The 12,380-nt window shown below is 52.6% G+C and overlaps 1 protein-coding gene across 1 annotated transcript in view; it reads left to right on the forward strand.

Annotated features, from left to right (window-relative positions):
• ASS1 (argininosuccinate synthase 1) overlaps positions 1–12,380 on the forward strand; it is a 94,105-nt gene that overhangs the window by 42,054 nt on the left and 39,671 nt on the right. Inside the window, exons 8-9 of the mRNA XM_075015290.1 lie at positions 2,042–2,112; positions 3,323–3,353. Of these exons, the coding sequence (XP_074871391.1) occupies positions 2,042–2,112; positions 3,323–3,353 (102 nt within the window). The remainder of the gene's footprint in view (positions 1–2,041; positions 2,113–3,322; positions 3,354–12,380) is intronic.

Here is a 12,380-nt window from a genome sequence, read left to right on the forward strand (position 1 = left end):
CCCACACAGTCCTTTCTGGGCGTGGCTGGGGCTAACCAAGGGGTTTGCAACCCCCCAGTGTGAAAGCACAGTCCCCCTGCAAGAATCCTGCCGCTGTAATTTCAGAGCATGGGGTCGGGGGCTAGAGTGGGGGAGGCCGGTGGGATGGGACAGCAGCTGGCGTTGCAGGAAGGCTGGGATGGGGGTGATGCTTTAATCTAGCCAGCACCACTCAAACTAGGAGCAGAGATGCAGCAGTGCCTGCTTCAGTGTGGGCTGTGTGAGCTGCCCAGGAACCTGGGCTCACACATGTATTTATCTGGCACTGGTGAGATCATGTCTGGAGTATTTCGCCCAGTTCTGGGCCCACCAGTGTAGAAGGGATGCGGGTGCATTGGCGAGGGTCCAGCGGAGGGCAACCAGAATGATTAGGGGGCTGGAACATGTGACCTATGAGGAGAGGCTGAGGGATCTGAGCTTGTTTAGTTTACAGAAGAGAAGACTGAGGGGCAATTTGATAGCAGCCTTCAACTTCCTGAAGGGAGGCTCTGAAGAGGGTGGAGAGAGGCTGCTCTCAGTAGTGAGGGATGGCAGAACAAGGAGCAATGGTCTGAAGCTACAGTAAGGGAGGTATAGGCTGGATGATGGGAAAAACTATTTCCTCAGGAGTGGGGTGCAGCACTGGAATGCGTTACCTAGAGAGGTGGTGGAATTTACTTGGGGTTGGTCCTGCTTTGGGCAGAGACTGGACTCTGGACTCCTGAGGTCCCGTCCAGCCTTAGCTTTCTCTGATTCTATGTGCATTCTTGGCCTGTGCCAGTACTGCATTGTTATTGCCATGCTTGGCCAGGCTGGATGGGTTGTGGTAAGCATCGGAGTGTCTAGCTGTGCTGAAGGCCCACTGCGGAAAGGTGATGAGAGCGGAGGAGCTGGCTGGGGGTGGGGCATGGGTAGGTGAACCGATGTGACTGGAGGACCACGTGGGAGAAGTAGGGAGAGTGAATGGCGTCGGGGTCCTGTGGGGGTGGGAGGCAGGGCTCTGGCAGGCTGAGGTCAGCACCAGGGTCAGGATTCTGGGCGAGGGTCAGAACCAAAGGAGAGCTGCAGGATGTGGGGCACTGAGGAGCAGGGAAGCACCCCGAGTCCCGGTGGCTCACAGGGAATCTCTCTTGTTGCCTGGATGCTTCCTGCTAAACCTTGAGGGCACATTCTGCTCAGGAGCCTCCAAGGTAGCTGCCGATAGGATCTGTAAGGTGGGATGTCCTTTGGAATACGTCTGCTGCATTGCATGGGGGATGCCCAGGTGACGGCTGCTGCCAAGCAGCCGTGTGATGATGTCCATTGCCTGGTGGTTCTGCTGACCTGGGTGTGAGTTGTGCCCATCCATACCAGCGAGAGGGCAGCTGGGGTTTCTGTGTGTCTGCACCTGGGTGGGTGAGCTGTTTTGGAGGTGACGAGCTGCCTCATTGACTCTAGAGCAAAGGAGGAGCGTCCCCCTGTGCTCGGTGACCTTTCAGTTTGCTCGGCTTCCTCCTGTGGGTAAAAGATGTCTCAGGAGTGAGATGCTGCACAGCCTGCTGGCTAACCATTTCTCAGCAGTCTTTGCTGGGTCGCGGGAGGGCTTCTGGGCAAGAAGTCAGGCTCTCTATGGATAGTGGTGACAACACTGCTCTGCAAGATCTACCAGCTCATTGGCGTGTGACTTAACACACAACTCCCTCGGCTGTACGTGCCACTGTGCTATTACCTGCCCTCTCAGACGTGGCCCCAAGAAAGCAGAGTTTGTGCTCGCTTTGTGCTGCCTTTCCAGCTGTGCAGTAGCTGGGGTCTCCTGGAGCCTGCTCTGGCGGGAGATGGATCTCAGCTGGTGCGGCTGTGCCCAAGTCCCTTGGGATGGCCCCGTGAGATCATTAATTGGGATTGCTGCCAGAGCCCCTGTTAACTCGGTCGCTGTGGCTCTGGGATGTGGAGCGCTTTCAGACCTACGCCCTGGGCTGTAATGAGCTGGGCTCCCTTCTCACCCAGCTGGAGTTCTGAGCGTGTTTTCTCTTCTCTCTTGCAGAAGAACGGCATCCCAGTTCCCGTCACTCCCAAGAGCCCCTGGAGCATGGATGAAAACCTCATGCACATCAGGTGAGCCTGGGCGGATGAAGGAGCTTCCCAAGGATGAGGTGACTCCATGCACTGGCCTGATTCTGTCCTGCGTCTTGTGCAGTCATTTCCAAGCAGGGCAATGGAGGGCTGGGGGCTGGGTGCTGACTTGAAGCTGGTGCCATAAAATTTGTTTCCAGCCACCAGTCCTGGCTGTCAGTGTTCTGTGCTCTTATGTAGCTGTGATTTACCCCTCAATGTCGTTTAGGAGTCCAGTAAGCAAGGGCAGTTGTGGTAATGTTGTAGACCATATTGAGCTCTCGTGGTCTGGCAGGTTCTCTGGTTTGGCTCTGATCAGGTCCCACGGATGCTGGTAGAGAAGTTCTACCTGTATTACTTCCACCCGGGGCATGCCATCACCAGCTGGTCAGCGATAAGAGCCCACTGATGAAGAATGCCCTTGACATGTACTGCCCTCCACGTGCCTCCTTTCTCTGCATCTCTCCCTCCCTCTTCCTCACGGACACACACACCTCAACAGCCCTGTTTCTGTGCAGAAGGGTTAGTAATAGGAGGGAGAGAGACTCTGCCACTGCCCAGCCCATCGGCAGAAAAGCTGTTTCTCTTTCTAGTTTCTGTTGGTGCTCAGTGCCAGTCTTTGAGCAGCTCTCTCTGTGGCTGATCCTTGTGACCTCCTCTCTATCCCCTAGTCACTGCCTTTAGCAGTACTCCCATAAGAGAGACATGCTCCTTGCAGTCCCTGAAGGAGCTTGTCTTGTTCTCAGCCAGTTCTAGCTGGAGAGGGTCGGGGGACATAGTAAGAAACCTGCTAGTTTCCTCTGTGGTTACCCACTGTGGGGATCCTTGCAGCTTCCCCTAAAGCAGGTGGTGCTGGCCACAAGAACAGCCATACCGGGTCAGACCAAAGGTCCACGTAAACTAGTATCCTCTCTCCTGGCAGCAGCCACTGCCAGGTGCCCCAGAGGGAATGGACAGAAGAGGTGGCCATCAAGTGAGCCATCCCCGGTCACCCATTCCCAGCTTCTGGCAAGCAGAGGCTAGGGACGTACTTCTGGAGGCAGGATACTAGACTCGATGGACCCAGTTCTGATCCAGTCTGACTGCTCTTATGCTAAGCCATGTGGGCCCAGCTCTGAGAGCTTCTCGTCCTTGCTGGGTTTGCATGAGCGGAACTTGGCCCTGTCTGTAGATTTTGTTAATTTCTCTCTCTCTCTCTGTCTCTCCCCTGAAGCTACGAGTCCGGGATCCTGGAGAACCCCAAGGTAATCGATCATCGCCTTTTGCGTCTCTGGTTTTACATGGCAGCAACGAGGGCCGAGGGCGTGTGATGTATTTGCAGCCTAATTTGAAATTTCACGGCAGGCCGTGTGTAGCAGGGAGGCCAAGCCCTGCCATTCTTTCCCCCACCCGCCCTCCGCCTTCCCCTTCTGGTACATTAATTGCTACCGGGATGAATGGGGGAAGGAGCCATTTCAGGGTGACGCTGAAGGAGAAAATGTCATTGGGGAAACAATGAAGAAGCAATTAGCCAGATGAGGCACTTGACCGAGGGGAGAGGAAGCTGAGAGGGCTGCTGACTGCACCCCAGCTTCCAGAGTGCTGCTCCTGTCCCCATCTGGCACTGGAGCAGGGCGGTGGGAGTAGTGGGGGGTGGTCTTGGACTGTCAGAGCATTTGAGGTCTTTTGCCTGTTCTTGTGCCACTTAGGAGCCGTGTCCCTTCCACCAAGGTCCGGTTCTGTAGCTGGGGTGTGCCTCTTGCTCGCTTGTCTGTGTTGTGAAGTGAAGGGTTAAGCGCCTGCTGGAGGGATTCCTCTCTGGGGAGGAGGGGGAACTCTGGAGTGGGAATATAAAATCCCTTTGTCTGGGAGGTGGTGTTGGCACCTCCCTGGTTCGGATTGCCTTGGGGAGAGGCTGCTGTGATGCTGGCTGGCCGGGAATGCCAGGCCCGGGCAAAGGGGCTCTCTGCTGTGTGTGAACCTGGTTTTGCATGCCAGGTTTGTGGGTGAAGCAGCCAGGCACGGGGCCACAGAGGGAGATGTGAGACACAGCCAGTGCGGTGTGCCCTTGCCAGAACTGAGCGCGAGGGAGTCGAGGAGGAGGTCTGCAGACCAGTACTGCTGTATGTGGCCAGAGTGGAGCTGGGCTGTCGGGAGGGATGAGGGAATGGGCTCATGGAGGCTGTAAGATTTCAGGTGCAAACTCCCAACCAGGATGGAAAGTTCTCCTGCAGCTCTTCCATCTGCAGACACCTGGAGCCCAGGCTCCTCACTCCCGTGCTGCCATGCAGACCTGAAGGCTGGGCTTTGCTGGGAGCCAGCTGGGGACAGGCTGGGTGTAGCGGGGAGAAATGGGGTGGAGAATGTTCCCTGCACACTCCTGGCTGCAGGTTCTTCTGACACTTGAGGGGCTTGGTCCTGTCGAGCGTTAGCTCCCGGGTGAGGGAGGGGCCTCCGGACACCAAGCCCACGTGCAGGGCAGGGCGAGTGTTTCCCTGATATGACATTTATGGGCCTTAGTGGCCCGGGCAGTTGCTAAACCCCCCCATCCCCTAGTGGTGGCTTCCCCAGTCAGAAAGGGACGCCAGTCGTTCCCTCCCTTAGGCAGCAACCTCGTGACATCTGCCCAGAATGCTGACTTCCCCTCTAAAGAACCGATCCCAGGCCCCTCCTCCTCTTGGGGGGCCTCACCCCACTTTCCAGCCACCCGCTCCTGTGTTAACTGACATCCCCTGAGGCCTCGTGCAGCGTTCCCTGTAAGTTGAGTGCTTGGGCAGCCGCCCACGAGAGCTTCAGGCACCCACCACCACCACCACCACGTGGCCAATTAGCAGAGCGCTCACAGCTGGCAGCATGTGTCTCTATTTGTGGTGCACAGCCTCACCTGCCTGTGTGCACATAAAATTTATTCTGCCCCTGGATGGAACAAACCAGAGGGGCCTCGGGCCTTGTGCCCTGGGGAGAGCTGACAGCCTCCCCTCCCAGCCGCCGGGCTGTCCTTGCCCAGTGCCGTGCGTGTCACTCAGATGAGCATCGTGTCTGCTCTGACTGTGTTCTAACAGGGCTGGCAGGGCTCGCTGCCTGCCGGCTGGTGTGTTTCCACTTCACGCTCCGCCGGCCTTGTCGCTCTCAAGCTATCCATCAGCACCAATTAGACAAGCGGCAGGGGGAGGGGCAGGACGAGGAGAGAGGAAGAGGGAATCCTCCACCCACCCTGGGGCTCTGATGGGCCACGTGGCTGCGGCCAGGCTGGTGCATCCACTCTGGAGGCAGTGGCAGTCAGAGGGGCCGGCTCTGGGGCAGAGGGGGTCTCCGGTGTTGATCCCACCCCATGGACAACGAAGCCGGCAGGGAGACAGCGATAGCTGCGCAGGCTCAGGGACTTGGTGCTACTTGGAGTCGGAGCTGGAAATTGTCACCACGAGGTTGTGGGCTTCCACGTAGCCCAGGCCAGCTGTGGTGGCTCCCGTGAGTGGCGGCTCTCCAGGAGCCTGTGAGAAACGAGCTTGCAGGTCTCACTCTAGCTTCCAGCGGGCCAGTGGGCACCTGGCACAACCGCCGGCCTCTGGCGGCCCCAAGGAGCCAGGCCGGAATGGGCATCTGGCGGCCTTTGAGGGTGAGGCTCTGCGGCACTCCCGCGACGCTTGTCCTGCTCCTGCCTGTTCTCAGGGGCCTGGCTCTGCTCAGCCCCTCCTCGCTGATTTGCTCCCTGTGGTGAGCAGGCCCCAGTGGGCCTCGCTGGTATGCAGACATTTTTAATGCCTTTAGTCAGAGAGCAAAGGAGTGAGGCCTCTGGCCATGGAGCGTGTGTGGGCTAGGAGCAGGCTCCCTCTGCTCCCCCCATACACTCCTAAGTCCTGCTGTTCCAGTCTCTGGGCCCTTCCCTCCCAGGTCTGCCAGTGTACCTGGCTCCTGGCCCTTTGTGACTGTCACGGTCCCTCTGTCCCAGGCCATTCCAGCACTGGGCTGCTCCGGCCTGGAGGCTGAGACCACATCAAACCCCACTCCTGCACTGGGCCCAGCTGTCCACACAGGACCAGCCTGAGGCCACTCCACTCAAGTCACTTGTGACTGAAGCCAGATGAGAGAACTCCATTTTCTAGGTTTGCACAGTCAGGGAGTACAGACACTTGATGTTCTGCCTTAACCCTTTCCCAGCTCCCCTTTTAGCTTCTGGGGTGCCAGCCATTTCTAGTAATGGAATTCACAAGGAGACCCTTGCAAGGGATTCAGCTCTAATGCTCTCTTTTTAAATGGCTAGTGACTTCGCTGGTCTCCCCTGCTGCCCCAACCCATGTCCTGAGCCTGGGCAGCAAACCTAAGGTGAGGCTCTAATCACTGTGGAGAAGGCCTTTGCAGAAAAGAGGGGTACCAAACCACTGTGAGCCCCCCCGACCCCAAACCTCTCAGACCTGCCAAACAGAGGGATTTGAAAGCAGATGGTTGAGCTATTTTCTGCCTCTGTGAGGCCCGATTGAAGGGCAATGAGGCAGCTAATGCGGAGAAAGATAGAAATTTACTTGCTTTAACTTCATATGGCACTCTGAAAGAGTTCATTCAGTCCCGGGCGCAACAATATCAGCCGGATGAATAAACCATTTGCGGCATCGATAGCTCTACATCATGGGTTAGTTCATGGACCATTTGCTTCCAATTTCTTCTCTTCTTGCCCCGTTTTTCCTGCTTCTTTCTTCTCTCCCCCCCTTCATATACACACTCTTCCTTTCTCTCTCTCTCTCCCTTTCTCCCACTCCCCCCACCCCCGCCTTCTTTCCTTTAAAGATGACATTGCAGGACTAGCCCCCCTGTGGGGATGGATAAATAGAAGGCATTGATACACTGCAACAAACTATTTGTCATTTGAACTGTGCTTTTAGGAGAGAGAATAAAAAGAAGGCAGACGCACAGGGTAATGATGGAATGCAAGCCAAATGTCACTTTTATTTCTATTTAGTTATTTTATTTAATAGGGGTTTTTGTAGTTGGCTCAGAAAATTGGAAACTATCTGACTTTGACTCCCAATGTTTAGTAAAGAGATTTTAATCCTTTTCTTTCTCCCTCCCTCTCCTGTCTTTGCTTTTGAAGTCAAAGTTTTTCATCATCTCTGACGGGTTTGTCTCGTTAATAAGTATGATCAGGGTGAGAAAAGGCCAGGCGGTGTAAAATTGAAATCTACAGCCCATGTAATCTGCATGTATGCAGGTAACCGCACATGCATGGGCATCTATGTTGTTTAAATAAAGAAAAAGAGGCATGAACATTCCAGATAGATTTTGGTATTATATATATATAACACACACATATAATATATTTCAAAAGTAATCATCTTGCTCTTTGTCTTGTTTTAAAGAGAATGTGCAACATCTGTTCTCTTTGAGGATTGCTAATACGTCTGCGTATAATGCAGGGGTCAGATTTCAACTGCAGGTTGCACCTCTCTAATACGTTACTCTCTCATCCAGCAACATCCGTAATCTGGCCTGATTTTAGCTAGCCAGGTGACCCCTTATCCTGGGTGTGGCCAAGTTTCCCATGGCCCCATAAAGTTTGTTTCCAGCCACCAGTCCTGGCTCTCAGCATTCTGTGCTGTTGTTTAGCTGTAATTTACCCCTAAAATTCTCTTAAGAGCCCAGTAAGCAGGAGAAGTGTTAGTCATATGTTAGATAATATTGACCTCCTGTGGTCTGACAAATTGTCTTGTTCGGCACCGGTCAGGTCCCACGAGCGCCTAACGAGAGAGGTTCAACCTGTAGTGTAAGTCAGCAAAGAGCGGCTGACTTTGATGCCTTTACATAGTTGCTGGCATAAATAGGCACAGCACCTTCGAAGAGGAAGAAGTTTCGCCCATTTACACCAGCAGAGAATTTGTCTGTTGTTGAGTGGCAGAGCCAAAATGTTGTGATGTATCGAGCGCCCTGAGTGGAAAAGACTCCATGCTGCTCAGCACTGGGGTTCCCACAGCACTCAGCAAATCACAAGCAATTTGGACAATTTTCTTCATTCCCCACATGCCCCCCGGCCTGTGCTCCTTCTGGTGCAGCCACCCTGGTTCTTTGGCCCTGCACTCCTAAGATTTCCATTTAGCCAGGTCTGTTGCCTGGGATAATGAATTATATAGGGCCTGAGCCAGACTGTTTAGTTGGGTGTGGCTTCTGGTGTGGGTGAATCAAGCTAGTGACTGGTGGCTCATTGGCTGTCCCCTTGAGACAGGTTTGTGGGATAGAGCTGGGAGCTGTGTAGAGGTCTCCTTATGGGTAAAGTTACCAACCTAGTTCTACCATGTTGTGTTGAGGAAATCCTGCATGTCTTTGTCCCTGCTTCTAGTGGCCTGATGGAGTAGCCCCAGTGCAGGTTGATTGTGGAGTAGGGTAAAGAAGCCAAGATTGTGATGCAGGGAAAAAATGCAGCTCAACAGTCAAACTGAGGCATGTGAGATGAGTGGGTTTGAATCTAATCCCCTTAATAAGGCTGGCTCAACATGTCATCTGAACAGACTTCCAGCCACACATATTGAACGAATGACAGTGAGTAGTAGGAGAAAAGCTTCCAGCAGAACTTGAAAGGGAAGGATCATACTAGTCTATGTCTGTATATCTCTGAAATTTCTGCTTTTTCTTGGGACGTTAGAGAGACTTGCAGGGGAGAAAAAGATATGCAGGGAGCTGAAGGGAATTGAGAATGCTCAGTGGGCGCTGGCTGCAATCTTTTCTGATTTGTGAGAAATGGGGGCAGGTAGAATTAGATGAAGAACTTTCAAGGGGAAAACTCGAAACAAAACTTTCATTTCCCAGCAACATGTTTCATTCTCCCAACAAAGATTTGGATTCATTTGTAGATGGTTGGTTGGTCTGGTTTTTTTTCCAACGCCTCCTTTTTTTAACTTTCTTTTTTTGGTTCAACACCCAACCCTCCTTTTTCCTCCCAGTGGAAGGGGACAGTGAAGTGAAAAGAAAGAGATGTTTATTTTTAAGTCAGTTCCCCCAATCTTCCCCATCCCCAAGTCAAAGCATAAAACAGCCTTTAAGGGTCTGATCCTGCAATGTACTGAGCATCCTCAAATCCTATTGAAATGGTGCTCAGTTCCTGGCTGGACAGAGGACTATTTGGGTTTAAAGTAATGGGCAGGAGTTTGGGAGCAAAACCAGAGTCTCCCATCTTTGCCTCTGATTTGCCACGTGCCCTTTGGCAATTGCTTGTCTCGCTGTGCCTTGTTCCCCCATTTGTGAAATAATAATACTGCCCTACGCCACTAGGGCTTAATTAGTGGAACATTGTAAACCACGTGGAGACTCTCAGAGGGATGGCAGTGGGTGAGCTATAAGGGGTGATACGTACCTGTCAGGCTTGCTGGGGATTAATAGTATGACTGCAGCTTACACACCTAAATTAGGGGGCAGGGGAGAATGAACAACAAAACATCAAAAACAGAGCATAAGAACGGCCACACTGGCTCAGACCTAAGGTCCATCTAGCCCAGTACCCTGTGCTCTCACAGCTGCCAATGCCAGGTGCCCCAGAGGGAGTGGACAGAACAGGTAATCAGCAAGTGATCCATCCCCTGTAGCCCATTCCCAGCCTCTGAAAAACCGAGACCAAGGGGATATCTTCACTACATGGAAGATCAGTCCGCTCGGGTCGATCATCTGGAGTTTAATTCCACCCACAGAGTGGGGACGTGCAAAATCAAACTGTCGGGGTCAGCAGTTGACCCTGATACTCCTCAATATCGCAAGGATTAAAGGAAGTCTGTGGGAGGACATCCAGGTTAAGTCAATTCTCGCCACGCAATTGCCATAGCTAGAGCTGCGTATCTACAATTAACTGTAACTGCCTCGTGTAGACCTGGCTTCAGTGTTAAGAAATGTCCAGACAGCCCTGGCCATTTCTCCCGTGTAAGGGGTTGCATGCAGAGAGCTGGCTGCTTTGAGAGACTCTGTCCACTGTGACGAGCAGAGGGCGTCATTCGATGGCAGTTAATTAGCAAATATAACCCTGCAGGGTTGCAGGGAAATGTAGGTGGAATGAGTCTCAGTGTAACTTCACACACAAGATGAGCCCAGCTCCCCAGAGGTAAAACACTAGAAGATCAAGTTGCATTAGTCAGGAGAAGACACCAAGAGCTGTCTCTGAAGTAGGAAAACCTCCCTGGGTGTATAACAGGAAAAGGGGGATTTGGAAGTTCACAGGCCTGCATGTAGAAGGATTCAAGGCCAACGTTTAGCATCTAAATCTAGAGTTGGGAAACGAAATAAGTAGCTTGAGTTGATAATAGGAACTGCTGGGTGCTCAGCACCTTGGAAAATCCAGGCTCATTTTAGTGGCGTGTCTGCTGCTAGGCACGTGAGTTTGCAAATAGTGTGAAAGCATTTCAGGGCCATTGCATCCAGTTGTATATGGTGGTGGGGAGTGAGAGGGGAGGAGGGAAGCACTATATTGCAAAGCTACATTCACGTTCCAGCGGGGAGAGAGGATGCCCCCCGCCCCCGCTTTCTGGGGTACGTGCTTCCAAATGTGGCAATTCGTTGGAGTCACCCGAGCCCTGAGCCATGAACTAATTGTGAGAGCCATTTCCACTGGGCCAGCTTTAAAAGAGCTCAGACGCCTCTTTCCTATAAATCTGGGGGAAAATATACATAAAGGTTGATGTGTTTTGAAATGGGTTTTTGCTTTGTTCCTCTATTTTCCCTCTGGGCATATTAACCTCAGGGACACTGTAAAAAAGCACATGCGGCAGGAGCACCTGCTGGGGTCAGGGCTAGTCATTAGTTTTTTCGGTCAGTGCAGAATAAACCCCAATTCTCCGCATCCGTGTCGCTCTCTGGAAGTATGCGCCCTGCCTCTCGTGCTCTGCCGAAGTCCCACTTTTTCCTGCCTGACTTGTTCCTCCACAGCTATTCCATCTCCAGCTGTGGGGGCGTCAGACAAGAAGATGAGATCAAGTTGAGGGGAAAAATTGTCTGATTTCTCTAGCCCTTTGTTCCCAGGCCCCTAGCAAGCACCAGCGCGCTCCTTCGTGATGACATCAAAACTCTCGGGGAGGCAGGATTTGCTGCCCGTACAAACACAGACTTCTTTTGAGGTGGTGGTGGTGAGCCCACCTGAACTTGCATACAAAGAAGCACCAAGAGGTGGTGGGGAGGGGAGTGGGATCCAGAGGTCCCATCCAAGCTCCCTCATCTTCCTTGTAACCCACCCTCCAAGGATGGGCTGGCTGTTGCTTGACGGTAGGTTGTGGTCCCAGTGAGAGGTCGGTATTTTAATGGGAGCTGAAAGATGGCTGTGAAAGCAAGTCAGAAGCTGGGAATGGGTGACTTGATGATGACCTGTTCTGTTTGTTGCCTCTGGGGCCCCTGATATCAGCCACTGTCAGAAGACAGAATAAAGGGCTAGATGGACTTTTGGTCTGATTCTGTATGGTGGTTGTTATGGCTGCCCAGGCTGAGAACACCGAGAGAGGCATGAAACCCTGAGTGAGTCTTCTGCTAAGCAGGGGTGTGCAAAGTGGGGGGGCAGGGCCTTAAGGTGGGGGTCATGAAATTTCATAAGGCGGGGTTGCAGCCTGATTGGCTGCTGAGTCTCAGGCTCCTGGATCGCATTAAAAATGTTGAAATATGTTAATGGCTTTTTGTACATGTATTCACATGTATGTACTGATTAATAAAGTTTATACATTCCGCTGACTTATTTTCTTACACCTGCTGAAAGGGCTATTTTCTTTTTTTTTTTTTTCATATGAACATAACTAAAATTTCCGTTGCTTTGGATGACATTAGACAGGTTGTGGGGGTAGGCTGCTAACCGCAGGGATGAAAAGTGAGGCCCGACATAAGAAGTTTGCTCTCCTTCTGTGCTAAAGGGACCAAGCCAGGATGACTTAGTGGGGGTTGATCCTGCTTGAAGCAGAGGGCTGGACTAGATGACCTCCTGAGGTCTCTTCCAGCCGTTTGATTCTATGAAACCTGGCATTGCTGGATCTTACAGATTCTCTGCCAGAGCAAAGGGCCCTAGCTCTGTTGGCTGTGCCTTTAGGCGGTTCCCAAGCCCCTCTGTAGTTCAGCTGTACTGATGCTGGGCAGAGTGCTAACACTACCCAGACTGGGTGTGAGTTGCACACGAGAGGAGTGAAATGGTGGAACTAGAGAGAGGGAGGAAGTTGGGGTGTCTGTGAAATCTGAGTGAGGTTAAAACCTGAGTACAAAGCAGGAGGAGTTTCCGGAGCACGGTACATTGGTTGTGTCCTCTCGGCCGGAGGTGTGGGAGCAGGTAACGCTGCCTTCGTGCCTGCAGAGTC

Source organism: Carettochelys insculpta, chromosome 21, assembly GCF_033958435.1.
Source record: "Carettochelys insculpta isolate YL-2023 chromosome 21, ASM3395843v1, whole genome shotgun sequence".
Classification (NCBI taxonomy): Eukaryota; Metazoa; Chordata; order Testudines; family Carettochelyidae; genus Carettochelys; species Carettochelys insculpta.